Here is an 18,468-nt window from a genome sequence, read left to right as displayed (position 1 = left end):
AGCGTTAAGTACGTTTACAGCGTCGACAAAAGTGCTGGGATGGTGACGGCGCTCTGCCACTTGCAGGCTCACAGATCGATGGTCGCATGAAGTGAAATTTGAAGTGAAAGCTTCTTGTTTAAACTGATACACTTGGTGACAAGGACGTTTCAACAGCAGGCGATCAAAAAAAAAAAGTAACGCAATCAGCGATTATCGTGCGTAAAAGTTCGCGAGTCCAGCGGACTGCCGGCTCGTCTGCAGCGGTGCCCCACGCTTTTGCGTACGTGCATGGGCACTATGCGTGTACTTTCCTTAAACCCTGTTGGTTCGCGTCGCCGTTACGACTGCATGGTGCAGCGCTAGCTTGCCGTTTCATTGCGTGGCTCAGTGACAAAATGCAGCGAGCGTCAGAAGCGTAAAATCTGTTTTGTGATTGCGAGAGTAGTGGCCGTAAAACAAAGTGGTAGGGCGAACTCAGTCGCCGTCCTGTTTCCTTTTTTGCTCTCACTTTATTTAATTACGCTCTTGCATCAATATCCCCAGTTCGCACTTAACAGACTAGAATAAGGGTCGGCAACGTATTCAGGTGTAGTGCCGAGTTGCATGAAGCCGGTCGACACGGCGGAGGGCTGGATGGCAATGGGAGGGGGAGGGGGGCTTTGAAGGCAAAGAGAAAAAAAAAAAAAATCAGCGGATTGCCAATAATATTTGACAATAATCTGGCAAAGTGTGAGAATGGGGAACAATGCAGCTGGAAGCAATCAATTTTCTGTCCTTGTCTCCCCGTCAAACGCTATTTAAGGTCAAAACTGGCGTGTCGGCGTTCAGATTGTTAGTGACAGGGGGAGGGGTGGGGGTTCTGACGATGCGCTGGGGGCTGCATAATACAGCCCGCGGGCCACATTCGGCCCGCGGGCTGTAGGTTGCCGACCCCTGCAGTAGATATATAACCAACACAGTCAGTGACGATCACATGACTGTGTTATGTTATGTAAATATAGAATTACACATCTTTGCAATAGCGGACATGCGATTTGGTGCTTATTTTGCGTCCTTTAATTGCGCTTAATTTGTTTATTTGATGCTATTGCCTCACGTACTCCTAAGTACACATGTACCCTGGCGTTCGTAAATCGTATGGCGTAAAATGTTGAGCAAGAATCATTTAGTTTGCGAAAATACAAAATAAAATTTCCACTCGTTTTTAAGGTGGTGCCAGGCCAGCAGTGTGAGCTGAGTCGGCTGCGCTTCTCGCGTCGTCTTGCATATGCCCCCGCTGAAACAACCATTTACAGTTACCCCAGGCTATAGGATCAGCAGCATCCTGTGTTCATGTTATACTAGCGAACTGTTTCTTTGTCAACGGTACGCAAGAAGAAAGAACGATAAGGATCGTCAGGAGGTTAGACCCCGACTTGGGGATACTGTCCCACGTCGCTAAGATCGCGACAGCTCGATCAAAAGAAAGCCGATACATCGGCTTGTTGTAGCGGATATTATTTTGTTTAGCCGCTGCAACTACTTTAAGGGCATTTTATTCAGTATACAGTCACTTAAACGCATCACACTGTGATTAAATTAAGTTCAACCGTCTTTCGCTCTGGCTTGTAATTAATTGAAAACACACGAAGGGTGGCGAAGGTCGTCTGCTTTTGTACTACCCAGACGCATCGGCCACTAGGGGCGCTGCATGTCGCCAAAACTCCAGCGCAGGAGCCCTACACACGCAACCACGCGACCCCAAACAACCGGTACATCACTCCCCCTGGTGTAGAGCTACACATGGTGCCACAGAAGGGTTAAGTCGCGCGCCTCGGACGGAACGGTATCGCGTTTCAAGCATCCGCAGCGGCTTCTTTTATGCGCCGAGAACGACCGGACGGCGAGGCAACTTTATCGCGAACAAAGTGAGTCCCGCTTCAACGGGTCGTAGGTCAAGGTGGCAATGGTGGGGGCGCTATGTATGGCCGCCTCACGTCGGGCAGCGTTAGAATCCGAAACCGGAATAGTAGCCCCATAGAGCGTGGCTTGCATAGCACTGATCCGCCGATACCGCTCTGCGAATAGGGGCCAGATATGAGCGCAAACACTTCCTGTTCGTGCGGGTGCGCAAAAATGCGAACGCTATACATGACCACAGGCAGAGTTCTGTAAAAACATTTCTTGACCAGCTGCCTTGCGCTACGTGATGAGCAAGTGTTGGGGACACGATAATGAGTGCCTGTTTCTCTCGCAATAAAAATACAAAAAAGGTCGCGACCCGAATGAAGGAATGAATGAATGAATATGACTTCCCCGTGCTCGCGCCGAAAGCCAAGCATTTCTTGGTCCGGTTCATAATCATCTAGGGCCGCTTCCCGAGTTTGTCTGTTTGATATGGTCGTTTCTACCAACTGTTAGTCCACGCGGTAGAACTTGTATGCACAGGGAGGTTCACAATCTGGTTCTTGTTACGCCGAATTATAGTCTTTTATTTGCCAATACTAACCAATCACAATAAAAAGCAGATGTTTTGCGAGCAATGCCGAAAAAGCTGACCTTTATGTGGGACGCATGCGATCACTTGTGTGAAAAGTTCTCGCGCATAAATGTTCTGTGCCTCCCCAAAAAACCTTTCCAACTAAAGTGGGAGCAGTGCCTATGGAAAGTAACTAACATAATTATGACAACCCATATATGACCAATAAACAGAACAGAAAAGAAAGATTTCGCATCGGAGGTTTTTTGTGAAGTCACATGTCACCGTGAGATGGATCGTCGTCATTTTCATTACGATGATCCATGATCACGACGACGAAGCACCCCTAAAACTGGCACTGTAATATTCATCGTTATTATCCACGTAAGCTGAAGGCGGAGCAACAGCACCAAGGAATTGTGTCCGTTGCGGAGATGGCCAGCTCGTACTAGAACAATACCTGAGGCATCTATCGAAGTGCAGATCAGCAGGCGTTATTCACAACAGAGGCAGATACCGGAGGTGTAAAAATCCCCATGCGCTGCGGTCGATTAACCAATTGTATTGATTACTTATTTACTTACATACATATTTCGCATTTGACGACTGTTCCTACTTTGGGATGATCGACGCGATGAAGTTAAAACAATTTCAGGCATGATTAGATACTTATTATGAAAGACTACTCCCTTTCGGATACAATTATGCTTGTTTGAATTTAGCGCCAAAAGCATGCTTCTGTACTTCTTTGCAGCCCTTCTAGGTGTGCTAAAAGGAGCGACGGTTGGCGCTGAGATGGTTTGGCCCGTAACACTGTCCCCGTAGAAGGGAGTACAAAGCGCCATCGCTATGCCTGTAATTGACCTAATCGTAATTCACTTGTGCATTAGTTAAATTTTGAAACCACGTATAGGCCTTTAAATGAACGCCTCTAACTTATCGGAAGTAATTAAAAAAATGAAGTGACTTTTCGCATTTTGAAAGCGCCCTTCAGCCGTTACATAAGAAAACTTAACAAATTCGCTTAGTTCCCGTCACTGGCTTAATCATCACATTTCCTGAGCATGCTTCCAGTTGATCTCCTTACGAAGTAAGGGGGGTTAGGCTAGGTAAACGAAAGCAAGCTAGGTTTCATAGGCAGATACTTGAAATGTATAGGGTTTGATTATATTCCGTAAAGGAATTCGTTGGCGGACAGTCTATTTATTTTCACCTCAACCGTAAAAGCTGGGACATATTGACAAAAAACCCATATCCAACGGTGTTAAAAAACTCAAGCGCCGCGATGGCGGCGTGTTCCTATCGTTTTTGCCATGTGTACTAAACGTATGCATGCGCGATACAATCCTCGCATATATATAAAAAAAATGACTGGAAAATTATCGTTGGTTCTGGGATGTCATCCATTACAATTTTCGGCGACAGACAAGTAAACCACAACAAGCTTTTGAAAAACTGATGCAGTAAACGAATATTGCAGTACACCGACCTCGCTGCTTGAATAACAACGTGGAAGAATCCTGTGGGGGAGGTCATTCGTCTACCCGCTAGACGCGACGTTCACGCTGTAATTTGCCACTTTTCTTTGCTTTGTGTTCGTATAGAACAATAAGTGACTCATCACGACATCCGGTGCCGAAAGGTTCGCAGAAGCCAGGGTGCATTGTCTTGCTTTCACGCACCACACACAGCCTTGCAGCCAAGCCACTCTTACGGAGGACTCAACTAGAGGGACAGAGAAATGAATTTTTGGCTGCATTGCGCACGTAGTCCATTATTTGACTATTTAACGAAATCCTGAACACTAAGTGTCCCGGCAATAGTGCGACCGACAAGAAAACACCGTGCACTATTCGTGGCCGCCGTACCAAGTACAGTTATCAAGTCACGCTGGTGTACATTGTGCTTCGTGCTATCTAAGATATCAAAATTTAAAATGGGAAACATTTCCACGTGGACTCCACGAGTAATCCATCTCTCCACCTGTAAGAGTGTGTTTCCCACTTTCGCCTCAGAAGTAAATGCCATTAATAATAGGCGCTGGGGCCTTCACACTTAGATAAAAGATCGGCTACAGTGCCCCTAGGAATGTTTTTTTAGAAATTCATTTTTGTACAACAGAAAAGTCGACTTCAAGGAAACAGTGTTTACTAGAGCGGTTTACGCATTTATCTCACGATTCGCAGATATGGTTTTCTGCAGTTTTTTTAATTTTCTCCCGTTCCATGTGTAATATCGACTATTTGTTTGTTCACGTGCAGGTTGTCGATGTTAGACGAGCGATCAGCACTGGGGACTTTTCAGTGCATTTTCCCAGCCGACATCAGCGAACCGGGGATGAGGATGGTCAGAGGGATACGCACTTTTCAGCAGAGGTTTCTCGATAAAAAAAATGCACGCGAATCCACCAGAAAAATAAGCAAAAGATGGGCTACGCATTCTAGACTTTAACCTGGTAAGTTAACTAACAATGTTTACAATTCCCTTCAGCGTCCCTTCAAGTCGGGCCCGTGGTAAACAGAAAGAGCGGAACCTGAATAAAACTTCTACAGCACAAACAGAAATAAATAAACTGCGAGGATCCAGTTGTAGTCAATGCTGCGTCCTGCCTGTATGTGTCCCCGTCTCAGAACGCTATAAGCCCTTTTAAGATGCCCCACAAACTAGCCTACAAATTCATCCTTATTACTTTATTGCAAAACATCTGTAGCGGCTAGTTGGTGCTGCATAGCTTGAATGGAGAGCGCTTAAACTTTGACTAGTAAACAAGGACGAGAAAGACTGCAACACTTCGTCCTGTGTTGCAGTCTTTCTCGTCCTTGTTTACTAGTCAAAGTTTAAGCGCTTCGTCCCGTGTTGCAGACTTTCTCGTCCTTGTTTACTAGTCAAAGTTTAAGCGCTCTCCATTCAAGCTACTTTGTTGCAGAACCTTGCAAATGATTTAGCTGAGGCCATACGTCACGTGTGGTCCATTCGCGCGGAATATTGGAGGTCTATTCCAGGTGATCCTTCAGCAATATTTTGCATGCTTGTATGCCTCAATGTGCGCTAACTAACTTATTGGGCACTGATTGCTGACGTGCTACCACAGCCGCCCAAATCGACAGTTCTCGCTAAACTTCGCCGCCAATTCTGAACTTCAAGTTCTAAACTTTAAACTTCAAACACAGCTTTTGCCTGATACCTCTGACATCTGAGGGTGAAGCCAACTGTAGCGCACTAAGTAAAACTCTCAGAGCCTGTCCTGATGAAGTCAGCCACTTTATTAAACTAGTACACTCTCCTTTCTCCGTTGCCCTACTCCCGCAGTCCTTTGTGTGATTAAGCAATTAATATTTTTGTTGTTTTCTCTCTACTCTACTCGATACCAATACACTCTGACGAAGACTGTTCCAAATAGTCCAACGGCTTCCCGTCGCACATGCACTCTGGCCACACAAGGGAAGTCCTGCTATCGCTTCATGAATGAACAAACAGTTGCTTCAATTCCATTTTAGCTGTGGTACCACGCCGCTGACTCGGCGAACTACTCATGTCTCAACTGGCGCGGACTCGCACAGACAGACAGTCGTGCTACAGGCAGCAATAAAATACGCAAATATACATTAAAGCCCAAATTCGGCTTATAAAATTCGGCTTACAAGCTCTGTAAGCAGCATTTATAAGTGAGGCCGGACTATAGCGCAGCCCCCCAATCGAAACTTCGTAGACCTAAATGAACCTGTCCTTTTAAAGCGTACATTTAGATAGAAGCGTGTGCCCTCGCTTTGACCCAGCCAAAGACGTTACCGACGACGGCACCTTAGTTGCAAGGGTGCATATTTAAAACTTGACGTTCGCAGGAATGCATGCAAGACGAATGATTCATAAAAACAGATAGGTCGCACAAGATGTTGACCTTTTCGAAGTTTCCTTTCTATTGATAGCTTGAACGTAACATACAACGCAAAGACGTTCGGCACTTTGTTCCACACTAGCCTTGCTGAAGGGATACATCATCTGAAGTAAGCACGTTTGACAACTAGCAGACGCATCTTCCGCCCCACGAGTCTCGAATGCCGCCGGAAATTCTTCTATTTGCTCTGCTATTACAACGGGAAGCAAAGGGTCAAAAGGCGAGTCCTTGAAAAAGTTCAACAGCGGAGCATTCTAAAAGCAGTATGTTGCCGGGAAGCACGAGTTAAATAACGCGTCAAAAAAAGAAAAATACGGGGCCACTCGTGGGAGAACTGGTCCGCATCACCCCGCCACGCGTCTAAGAACCTCGCATACCATTTGGAACTAACTCCGTTTAGGGGTACGGCCGGCGCATTGATGACTAAAAAGCAGACACACGCCAAGCCGCGATGGGGAAAAAATGAAAAAAAAAAAAAAAAAACTTGTTCATGGACGGTGTTAGCCACGGCCCTCAACTCCACACAATAAGCTTACGAGCACAAAAAACTCCGGAGTTGCCGCGCGCCATTTCCTAAGCGCGCGGTCGCCGCATACACTGAGACGGGCGCGCTCTCGTCGATCGACAGTCGCGAGGTCGCACCTCAGCTCGCCAGCGCATTTTCCCATTTTCACGGTCGCCATTGCGGAATTGTACTGAGAAACGTTCGGCGTTGTCGGCGCTGGCGAATTTTGCGGCCGTGAACGTGGCCTTTTGTCAGGCCAATGGCGACTGGCTTCGCCGCTTATAGAGGCGAGGTCAATTGAATCGGCACGAGTCTGCTATACGCCACTCATTGCTTGGGCAGTCGTCACCTGAGTCGTAACTCAGGGAAGGCTGCGAGCCCCGTGCTGTTCTCATCTTTCTGTTTCTTTTTTGGGTCTAACGCAGTACAAAGGAAGCGATTTCAAGAAGGTGATCCCGTTACACTCCGAAATTGGCTTTGTGCCAATCCAGGCTCCGTTTCGTCGCTTGGAATTGGACAACGAATGGCCGATCGCTTATCTTTTCGCTTCTCATTTTCGTGCTCTACATTTCGCGCATCCGCACCCCTTCTTTCCCTTTCCCCGCACAAACACTTCATGTTTATTCTTCGGTTTCCAAATTTTCTGGCTTCGGTATTTATACCCCGGCAAGGGTAAACACAAAACTCATGCATCCCTCCGCCTAACGACGACGATGGTTGAACGAGAAGCTTTCACGGGATGGATGCCTTGGTTGGCCAATCCCACACTGCGAGTGTACGTGCTACTCTGGAGGTACGCACCACTTTTCTAAAACACACACAGCGACTCTCGGGTGTGCACCCCGTAGACCTAACATTTGGTTTTGGGTTTTACGGCGCGAATCTGCACCTGCTGCTTGGCGTTCAATTCACCCATTTGACCATTCATCATCATCATCAGCGAAAGTTGGCTTTCCTGCAGGGCGTGCTGGCGTACAACGGCATCAGTGAGGACAACAAAGCTTCGCTTTAGTAAATATTCAGGTATTGGCCCATTCGCCATTATCAATGTTTAGAGAAAGATCGAGGAATTGAAATGGCGTAATTCGATTCATGGACTATCCGCTTAATACACCTCAAAAGACGCGCCTAGCTTGAATATGACCATTTTCAGAGCCATAAGTTCGTGTAGGCGTGGAAGCTATTAGTTACAGACATTTTCTAAGGTGGTTGTTTGAGTCGGGGAGTTGTTATTGACATAAATTATTATTAACAGGAGCTTTACCGGAGCTTGGTACGACGCTCAATTCATCACGGACTTATCTGAAAATATCTTTCTCACTAAACGCTACTTTTCATCATCACGTCTCTAGCCCGGTAAAAATATTAAAATATGTCACTCAACTCACATCAATTCAGTCAATTCACGCTATTTATTTCAAGCAATTAACCACCATAATACTGAGAAAATTACTAAACGCTACGCGTATTGCATGCAGCATACCTCTTTCGTGAGCATAGTAGCCTTTTACGAGCGACAGTATCTCACTTAGTGCGCGCCGGCGCGCTTAAAGCGGACAAAACAACATAAAGCGGCCCTTTTCTTCCGGGAAGCTTACGAACGCATAGAGCGACAGATGCGTCGCCCAGAGCCCCCGCAGTGAACTCGTTTTCTCCGACGCGTACGAGGGAGGAGCCAAGGCCTCGCTCTGTTTGTCAGTGCGCGCTCGCGCGAAATTTGAATACGTTGACTGTCTCCGTTTCGAGGTCCGTCTTCACAGGATGCGAGAAACAGGGCGAGACGTGGACACGTGATGCCGCAGATATGGGCGTTACACGCACGCTCGTGTGATTCATTTTTGCGATTTTGGACATTTTAGGTGCGGAGAACCTTAGGACCGCACAATGTCCGTCCGCGTCCGTGTGCACAACATTTACAGTCGCAAAAAATCACACAGGCACCATCAGGATTCGAGCCAGTGTCTGGTAGACCAGACAGAGTTCGTGTCAGTCGTCTTACCCATTGGGCCACGACCGTGAGTCAGTACCCGAGAGTCAAAAGGCTTACTCCCTCGCCTGTAACGGTGCGGAGTACCTTAGGACCTCCCAATGTCCGTCCGCGTCCATCCGTGCGCACACCACTACCAAGCGAAAATCAAGTGAAATTCGACTTGAGCCGTGAGTTGCAGTTTCATTTAGGGAATAATCAAGGTGCAACTCACGGCTCAAATCGAATGACGGTCGGGGCGCAAATAGGATGTCACTCGGGGCGCAACTTGGATGTCATTTCTAGTCCCTCTACTCCGCACCCTCGCCATCATCCACGCAGTGGAGATGCTGTCATTTCTTTGAATATAGTTACGTGACGGTGAACAAGATTCGAATAGCTGCTGCCTCTGTTTAATCGAGCCGAAATAAAAAAAACTTGTCTGTCCCCAGTGTTTTTAAAGAATTTCAGAGCTTCTTAATCTAAAAGGGTGCATTTTTTTTTCAGGTGGCAGTTGTTTCCTCCGCATTGGCTATGTTACTCTCCAAAAGAAATGTACCTTGAAGTGCTTACAAACGCCATAAACTATATAATAGCTACTTTGGCGAATTGTAGTTAGTAAGCTTGGTTTCAGTTGTAAGTGGTATAAATACATTTCGGATAATTCAAGCAAGAATAAGAGGCCCCGTTGATTTCGATTTATAATAACCACCGACTGCATACACTTATGTACGGAAAAGCAAAAAGCTTCAGGATTGCGGGGAATTTCCAACCGGAGCCTCTGACGATGAATTTAGGAATGTCGCGCGTTCTGCAACCATCTTTCGGACGGCAAGTAATATATGAAACATGTTTCAAGCAATATATTCCTCTCAGCACTTAATAACCTCACTATATTCATAAAGAAGCTCTTTAATGTAGAAAATTGCGCCACTTGTTTCAGTTATAATTATTTGTTTTACGTGTTTACGAGAGATTCCTAAATTGAGGGCGTCTTTAGCCATGACGTTGAGTAAATAAAAATGCATCTCCACGAAGGTCAGTCACGGGATCACCCCCTAATGGCCGAGCCAGCGATTATCATTGAGTGTTCTCAAGGGAAAAATCCTCGTCTCCTGCCCTGAAGGTACCCAGAGGACATGCCACGCTCTTAACACGGAAGCGGCTGCGCAAAGGAACGAAGCAAGAACAAACACGATAAAAATCTGGGATTTTACCGTACTTTTACGCCGCGCTGTTTAGAAGGCGCCAAGTCGGCGATTAAAGGTGCGGAAAACAACCCTGGTAGCGTTTTCTCGGTAGTGTTGCAAGTTTTGCTATTCCGGGAAGTCAGAAATTGAGACCCGCCCCGACGTGACAAGGAATAGCCCACGCACTGCTAGCTTCACCTTAGGTCCGCAAAGCACTGCGGTGAAGTGTGCATACGAGGCCGTGTCCTTTCGCGCACGTTTTCAAGGGGGGGCCATACCATGCTACAACTTGTTCACGCCATGCGCCTATACTGATACCTCTAGCAGGGGGGAAACATATTAGTAGGGAGTAATTTGTATAAATAAATGCATGTTTCGTAAAATATTATACACACATGCGGAGAAATTCCGCTCCTTTGTTCCCGCAGGGCCATTAGGATTGATTTTTTGACGATTGCTTCAGAAGCGCCATGTAAAAAATGTTGGCTCGAGGGCCTTCGTTCTTTATTAGAGTCCTTTTTCCCCGTGAGCACAATATGTCTTTGTCCTTCACGCCTGAAAAACGAGGCTCCTCGAGAAGTCGTGGCCAAATATACACAAATACTTTTCAGTCCCTCTCATTACGTTTTCGGCTATGGTTGTCCGGAAATCTGCCTTCCTTCAAGCGCGCTTGGGGAGTAAAAAGGCAGGTGTTGAACAGCAACAATGCGTGGCCAAATGGCACGGCTTTGTGATTGCTCACTGACATTACGCTGGATGCAATTGTTGGACAAATCGCTAAAGCGACGTCGGCCGAAATAAGCAAAGTGCGAAAGCGGCGTGCACGGTTTCCTTCGAACGAGCGACCAAACGCGAGTTGTCTTTCCCGCGGTTTGGAGCAAAGGAATGGCGAACACCGTGGTTGCGCTCTACAGTGTGTCCCCTTGCTTTCCCACCATGACCCATCATCCTTTTGACAAGTTAATTATTTAATGCGCATTCTTCATCCTGACAAGCATGGCGAGCATGTTTTTTTACACTTTCCTTATATCTTTCAAACACATAAAAATACAATTCTGTTTCAAGAAGAATAAATGACTGACCCCCTTTTCTCCTGTGCCTTCCTTGTCTTTCTTGACTGCACGCCCTTATTACTGTCTTCATAGAATAAGCCCCTCAAACAATATATATATATATATATATATATATATATATATATATATATATATATATATATATATATTACTGCATACGATACGCACTATTTAGAAACGGCCAACAGTAGTCAGCGGTAAATGATATTTTGGCACCTGTTACGGAACATCCAGTGGTATAAGTTAATCAATTAATACGTAGCCCGGCACTATGGCACGCGTAGCCTCGGTGCGTTTAATTTCAGTCTGAAATTTTGGGTGTGGCAAACAATTATTGCTATGAGGTCTTCTGTGAAGTCCCTGCTAGAAAGTAAACTGACCTAATAAAGGTAAGTAACAATGAGATTAAACAAACATTTCGATGGCTACACTAAATCTTACGTTATTTTTGTTTTAAATTAAAGGAACGATTTTTCTGGGAGGACAAAAATGTTTTGGTGTTAGATCTACGCAATTCACCACGTGCTCCAGAACCACGAAACACGACTGGTAAATGAACTGGGGCCAGCAATGACGTTACCGGCACGACGTCGAGCTCCCGAGATGCTTGGAGACCGCTTGCTGACACTGAACTTGAAGGGGTGCTTTCTGTACAGCCTCGGAGAGCGAAGTTCCCGCAGGTCCAGCGACGCAATCGATCCTCTACGCTTGAACGACCTCACCTCACAAGCACGATCCGTATCCCTGGCGAACTTTTTCCTTGTCATGGTTGCACCTCGGCGGGTATCGTCGGGGTTACAGTACATGCATATGGAGACATGCCGACGAAGCAGAACGCGCAGCACTGTTCTCAGAAAAGAGCTCCGGGTTCTTCACCCTTGATATGCTTGAGAAAGCTAAGACTTATCCCCTGAAGAGTAACTCAAACGTTGTGGCATGTCGCGTCCGAAGCACTCACTTCTTGGTCACTTTTTCGGTGTACTGACAGTGCAACAAAACTGCCAAAGGATGTGTCTTGCTTAGTCTTCTATCTTGCAGAAATCGCCTTTACTATCCAGGTCCGAATGTGAGAGACAAGCGAAAGTCGACGCGCTGTGGAAACCAGATGATGTACTCCAGAACACCAGCGCCCTCCGCGCGACTAGACACAATCCCTGGCACAGACGTAGAAGCTGGAGTTGAAGAGGCAGCTACCAGGAGAAACACCAATGAGGCTGGCAAGCTGAACAGAAGAACCACAGTGCACTCTCGCGCTAACATTCACAGACACGCCGCACGACCGGTTGGCTCTTCTCCTAAGCAAAAGATTCGAGCGGGATGAGTGCTAGGGGCAGAGTGGAGAGACGAGACTCGACACCGCAACGTGCCGCGCCAAACACTACAGCCACCGACAGCTCACAAACACACTGTACACACTCACAGGCGCGAACACACACACACACCACAGACAGCGAGGAGCGCCGACAGTCGAGTGAACGCTCGAAAGCCCCTGCCCAAGGATCAGCCAAGGGCATCCGCAAAGTGTGCCACCAGGAGCCGACAGAAAGGGCGCGCGTCACCCTTTCTCCCAGGAATACAATGGCGTTCGCTGTCCCGACGACGCTGGAAATCCTGCGATGTGGAACTTTCTTCTCCTATTCACCACCGCTGAATTGTGGGGCCCGCGGCACGCGACCACCCACACAAGGACCGACGAGACGGGCCACACCACCGTCGTCTCCCGCAGCGGCGTTCAGACACGACGCCGCTAGATGTTGTCTCTTCGTCTCTGGCGAAGCGCGGCGGGACATTGCATTGTCTCCGTCGTGTCCTCCCATGGTGTCGCTGTGCAAGGTGAAGGCCGCCTCTCCCTCCTCCCTCTCCGAGTCCCTTGGGTGCACAGGTCTCCCCTGCACTGACAGCGGCTCGAAGACGGCCGCTGATCAGCGATCCCACATCTTAACATCTGCGCGTTCCGGCGCACCGACCGAGACGCGCGGAGTCATTCCGACGCCTGGTGCGCGCGGCCAATGGCAAAAGGAGTTCGGCTTGGTTCACCTTTCAGTTTGCTGCTCTTTTTCTTGTTGCATAATGAGCGCTACAACGCGTGCAGTCAAAGGCTGCAAGCACGCGCGCGCGGCTATCCCACGTGCTTCGCCCGCGTCAAGGTGAACGTGTTTATTGCTCGCTTCGGTGCCCACGGGGCCCGAGGGTGGTGTGCAAGGCGGCCGGGCTTCGAATTGGCGGCAGACTGGATCGCGCGCGCGAATGACCGGCGAGGGCTCTAATTGAGCGACGTGCTTGAAGCTTTGCTACAGTACGGAGACTGATGCCGGTAGTTCGTGCAAGCGTGTCTAACCCCATCGGCTTATAAGCCAATAATTTGCGCCGAGGAGTCACTGTTACCGTATTAATGTCCAAACCACACGAACGCATAGTTGAAATGGAGAGATAAAAGATGAATTTCTCGTACCACGAGTAATCTTCTTCTGACTGGCGAACATAGACAAGCCCAGCTGCTGTGTACGAAGGGAACCGCCAAGAACGTGTTATCACGTACTAAGGTAAAAATCACACCTTTATTTTGTGTTTGGAAGGGAGCCGGGGATGGACGAGCTGTACGCAGTAGGTAGACTCTCTCTCTCTCTCTCTCTCTCTCTCTCTCTCTCTCTCTCTCTCTCTCTCTCTCTCTCTCTCTCTCTCTCTCTCTCTCTCTCTCTCTCTCTCTCTCTCTCTCTCTCTCTCTCTCTCTCTCTCTCTCTCTCTCTCTCTCTCTCTCTCTCTCTCTCTCTCTCTCACACAACAGGATAAAAACTGAAAACAGTAATCATTTATCTAGGAACGCGTGCATAAACATATCTTTAATAAAGTCAATCTGCAGATACATTGCGTGGCTAAAACTTGAAATGAGATGCCTAGGTGGGAAAAAAGACGAAAAAATGAAGCGCATGTTTTTCGAGAAAGTTGTAAGCCTAAAGGTATTTATAAACGCGGCAGCTTCCATGGCATGATGCACAATGAAAAGCACGGACGGCGATCACGAAGTAAAAGGGACAGGCGCCTTTCCCAGCAACTGGACACAGCGCCTGTTTTCTCTACTTTGTGTTCGCTGTCCGTGTTCTTTGTCGCGCATTGCACCATGGGAACTACTCACGAACTATCCCAGCAAGAAGCTCTACTGCTACCACTTAAACGCTACAGACAGAGACAAAGCTTGACTTTACATATACGTTCAGTGAGCGCCGAGAAGACGCGGCAGCGCCAGTTACCTGGGAGCACGGGTTATAGTAAGTATAATAATTATTAAGCATAATAATAGTAACTATAACATAGTGCCGGTTATATACTACAGGTCATAATATTACCCCGCCAACATTTGGTAGGCGGCTTGCGGATTGTTCAAGACCACGCAGGTTCTTCAAGTGCGCTGAAACTTCAAGCCCAAACGTCTTTTTCTTTTTCGCCTACATTAGAAAAACAGCCGACGCGTACAGAAGTCGCACCCGCTACCACAGCTACTTAACTAAGCCTCCCCGACTGGTGAAAGGCAGAAGCGAAGGAGACAAAGACAAGCACCATGACTCACGTCTTCATTCTTAACTGTTTATTATTCTATTTTTGTAACTAGGCAACACCATCTTCAGGTTAGTTTCCTATTCATTAACGTCAAATACAGCGCTTCGGGAGAAATTCAGTTCGGGGTATTAATTGCTACCTCCAAGTAGCGAGAAGTTCGGATATTGCGACGGTTGAGGGTCTAAATGGTGACCGTCCTTCACGACAGCGGGAGATTGAAACGGAGCTTGTTTCTTTTTTTTTTCCCAACACGCACACCCAGCACACGCTTCGCCGCCAATGTCACACGGTATAGGTATACACAAACGCGCAGACAGGGCATTATTCGCACGTGGCGTGCAGACTGCAGAAGTTCGTATGCCGCATCGCAATTAAACCACGGCCTTGTCGACGACGAACGCTTTCCGGGGCTCTTCCCGAGGCATCTTCTGGTTTGTCACTTGGACATTATAATGACGCCAACGTCTCGCTTATCAACTTTTCTTTCGCTTCCTTCCCGCTCCCGTCGCCGACACCACCATAGAGACAAGGCCGTGTAAAGGCCCCCAATCACCGTCATGCCCGGACAGACCATTGGCTCCCACCGTCTCTCTTCGCTTTCGTCACCCTGACCCTGGCCATTGGACTGGGCTCCACGGCGTTATTTTCATACCGCTACTAACGTTCCTAATTCGCCTTGTGCACATGTAAGTGGTAATAGTCAGGCGCACCCACATTTAGCGTTTTCCTGGCCTTTCAAACGGGGGTCTCGGCCGCACTGTATAAACAGCCGCGAATGAGTCAGCCCGCAGCACAGGAAGACCTTTTTGTGTGAAGCAAGGTCGTTGGAGGACTGAGACAATGCGCGACGCCTGACTCGACGACAGTCGGCGTTACGCAAAAGCACTCGGTCAGTTTATAAACACCACGCACCCGGCTGCATCTTTGCCAAGAGACTTGCGGAGACCGCGGGTAAAGTCTCCTTTCGTCGCTACATCGAGATAACATTGTTTTGTGCAGCGACGTTCGCTTAGAAACGCGGTCGTTATTATGCTAACGTGACTAATCCGCCGAGGTGTCTCACAGCTATATAATATAGCCGGCACGGTCAAGCGGTTTAGGCGGCAGCGAGCCGTCGTGCTGCATACTGAGCGCGGTATACATACACAGTAGCTGAAACAGGGCCCGCCAAGGTAAGGGTGTCGCCGCGGCAAAGCCGTCCGCCGAGCATTCAGGAAGCATAACTCACTCACGTTCCCTCTACAATATCCGCTTTGCTTTCCAAGGAAGTTCAAATTTTGACGTGTACATCCTGAAGAAAAAAAAAAATCACAGACACTCTTATGTTATACCCAAAACGCCTGGAAGGCGAAAACCTTAGTGGCGATGCATTAAAGACAAACGCATGATTTACTTTGTTTCACATCCTCTTCGTTACACGTTATGCAACACTCTGGTTTGCACTCGTTGTCGGGACACGTTGACGCCTTTGTACACGTCTACTTCTTCTAGCGGTCCTATTTTCACGTCTGCCATGGATCTATCTTTCCTCCTCTTTCGGTGTGACTGTTTTACCTGCATCTTACACTGACGCCAGCAAAAATTCGCCTTGTCATCCACATCTATCAAATCTCATTAAACAGGTTATTCAAAGGTGTTAATTAAATTGTTAGCGAACATTTTATTTTACAGACGTCATTACTACAATTATATACAAAATTTGACGAATTATTTACAGAACTTTTCAAAGCACTGTCGTTACTCACCACGACTGAACTGTACCTTTTTGCTACACACTTCAACTATACTCATTTATAATTGGTAGAGCCGCACCCAAAGCACGTTAATTGCGCTAAGAAACAGAAAAAACCGCACGGCGTGCAGTCTTATCAAAACGAACCGTGGCACGTTATACCACGTCGGCGTTTTGTTTTCGCGCTAGGTACTACGTAATACAAAACCTTAATGACGCACAAAACGGCTTGCAACTCAGCGTTAACCAGAGCGGAACAAGCGTGCAAGCCTTTCTGCGAGCTCTAGACTATAAAGACAGCTGTCCGAGGTAACCGAAACACGGCCCTCACGCGTCTGGCGTGTTCGTGCGTCACTAGGTCATGCAGTTGCACAGTACGGCTTTTTCGCTCTGTGCGAGCCTGCTGCAATAATACAGAGATTATACAGTACGCTATAGGCTATAGAACACTGTGAATACTTCGAGGTGCTAACATCCTTGCACGCGTAGATACACGGGCGGAGTAATTGCTGATGGTTGTAAATGAGGGCCAGGGGAAACTCTTGCGAGCGTGTTGCCCGACAGAGACGCGTTCGTTGTGTAGGATCGAGCGTGGGGTTCTGCTGGAGAAATCTTCACGCTCGGATCAAACACAGAGTTCGGCGTTCAGAGTTGCCGCCATGGCAATCGCGTTGCCATGGCAACCTTCCGAAGCTATTTTTTTCCCTTTCGAATCCTCGTATTCGTCAAACCACCGTGTTACTCAGCCAAAAATGCATTTAAAAAAATATTTTGGATGGTAGATAATAGAAAAAAGAAGACAGGTGCGGTTAAACAGCGACCACACATGCTTGTTGTTGCACAAGCATATCAAACCAGCTTACTAAAAAAACTAACTTCTGGAAGCTTTAATCCGAGCCATTTATTGTCAGTTTAATATAGAAAGCTGCTTAAACTGTTATCCATTAACGTTAACTTAAAATTTTTGTTCGGGAAAGCTCGGTACGTATTGATTTTTTGTCGCTGCCTGTCTTGTTTCAGGAACCCATAGTTTTACCCGGCCGCAAACTTCAGCGATCGTCTCACGGAGTGGGCCGTGAATCATCTTTCTCGACGAATTAAAAAACGACGTAAAAAGTGTGCTCCTTCATGAAGTTGACATGTTTCCAAAGTTTACCCGTCAATAAGAAGAATGCGGTTAGTGCTCAGGGGCGGCGTGCAATTGAGATGAGAGTGCACGGCGTTACTCTCCAGAACGTGCAATTACTCTTGCACATGAAGAGCGAGTATCCCCGCTGGACTGAATATTGAGGCGGTGCGTCTGCGCTCGCTTATCGATGGAGGGATCGGCGGAATAAACGTAAATCAAGAAAACAAAGTGCACGTAGACAATTGTCTTCAAGCACACAGAGCGAGCAACTGGACGCACCTAAAGCACGAGCATTTGTACACGTGCTTTTGGGTACGTTTTAGCAGCTGAGCTGTTTAGCAAATAGTACTTTTTCGTGTCCGCAGTTAAAAATACCAAGAAACTGCCGAGCGCGTGCACGTGCCTCGCGCCGACCACCCGGCAGTTAACAAAACCACGAAAATGCCTAGCGCTCGTGTGTGCGGGCCTCGCGACGACCGTCAAGCGTCCCCTGCACACGTTTGTCAAACCAAGCATACCCACTTAAGGAGATTGGCCAATATTAGCCAAAAAAAAGAAAAGAAGAAGACTCCAGCATTCTCCGTAATCGTGCTCGGAACGAAAATGACACTTCATAGCCTGCTCCCCTCCAAGGTAATGTCCAATGATTATTACTTAAAAAGTGAAAGCAGCTTACAATTATAGCAACAATGATGGAGTAAAGGTCGTTGAGGCATCGAAGAAGAAGCAGATCGGCTGCAATCGTGGACTTCAACCTTTCTGTTGGGCGTGAAGGCTGCGCGCAGCTGCACAAACTTTAAGCCTTGCGCGTTAGTGTGAACTTCCTTCATTTTTTTCATCACGTAACTGAGCATGTACGTGGCGGTGTAGAATGATATATTGCATAATTTTTGTAGATATCTTCTTTATCTGAAACAGCTTGCTGCGAAAGCAGCTAGGTTGTTATCGATGTTATTGATGAGGAACAATTTTTGGGTATTTCA

General features: G+C 47.3%; 1 protein-coding gene across 2 annotated transcripts in view; it reads right to left on the bottom strand.

Moving 5' to 3' along the window:
• Positions 1 to 18,468, bottom strand: part of LOC144152189 (uncharacterized) — a 648,411-nt gene that overhangs the window by 412,109 nt on the left and 217,834 nt on the right. Inside the window, exon 1 of one of the 2 annotated variants that reach the window (XM_077683416.1) lies at positions 11,650 to 12,156. The exons of the other annotated variant lie outside the window; for it this stretch is intronic. Coding sequence (XP_077539542.1) covers positions 11,650 to 11,875 — 226 coding nt within the window. The 5' untranslated portion in view covers positions 11,876 to 12,156. Of the gene's footprint in view, positions 1 to 11,649; positions 12,157 to 18,468 lie in introns of those variants that run through there. 2 annotated transcript variants of the gene reach the window in all.

Source organism: Haemaphysalis longicornis, unplaced genomic scaffold (assembly GCF_048455015.1).
Source record: "Haemaphysalis longicornis isolate Haplotype H1 unplaced genomic scaffold, Haemaphysalis longicornis Haplotype H1 scaffold_9, whole genome shotgun sequence".
Taxonomy (NCBI): Eukaryota; Metazoa; Arthropoda; class Arachnida; order Ixodida; family Ixodidae; genus Haemaphysalis; species Haemaphysalis longicornis.
This window is presented reverse-complemented; position numbering and strand designations above follow the sequence as displayed.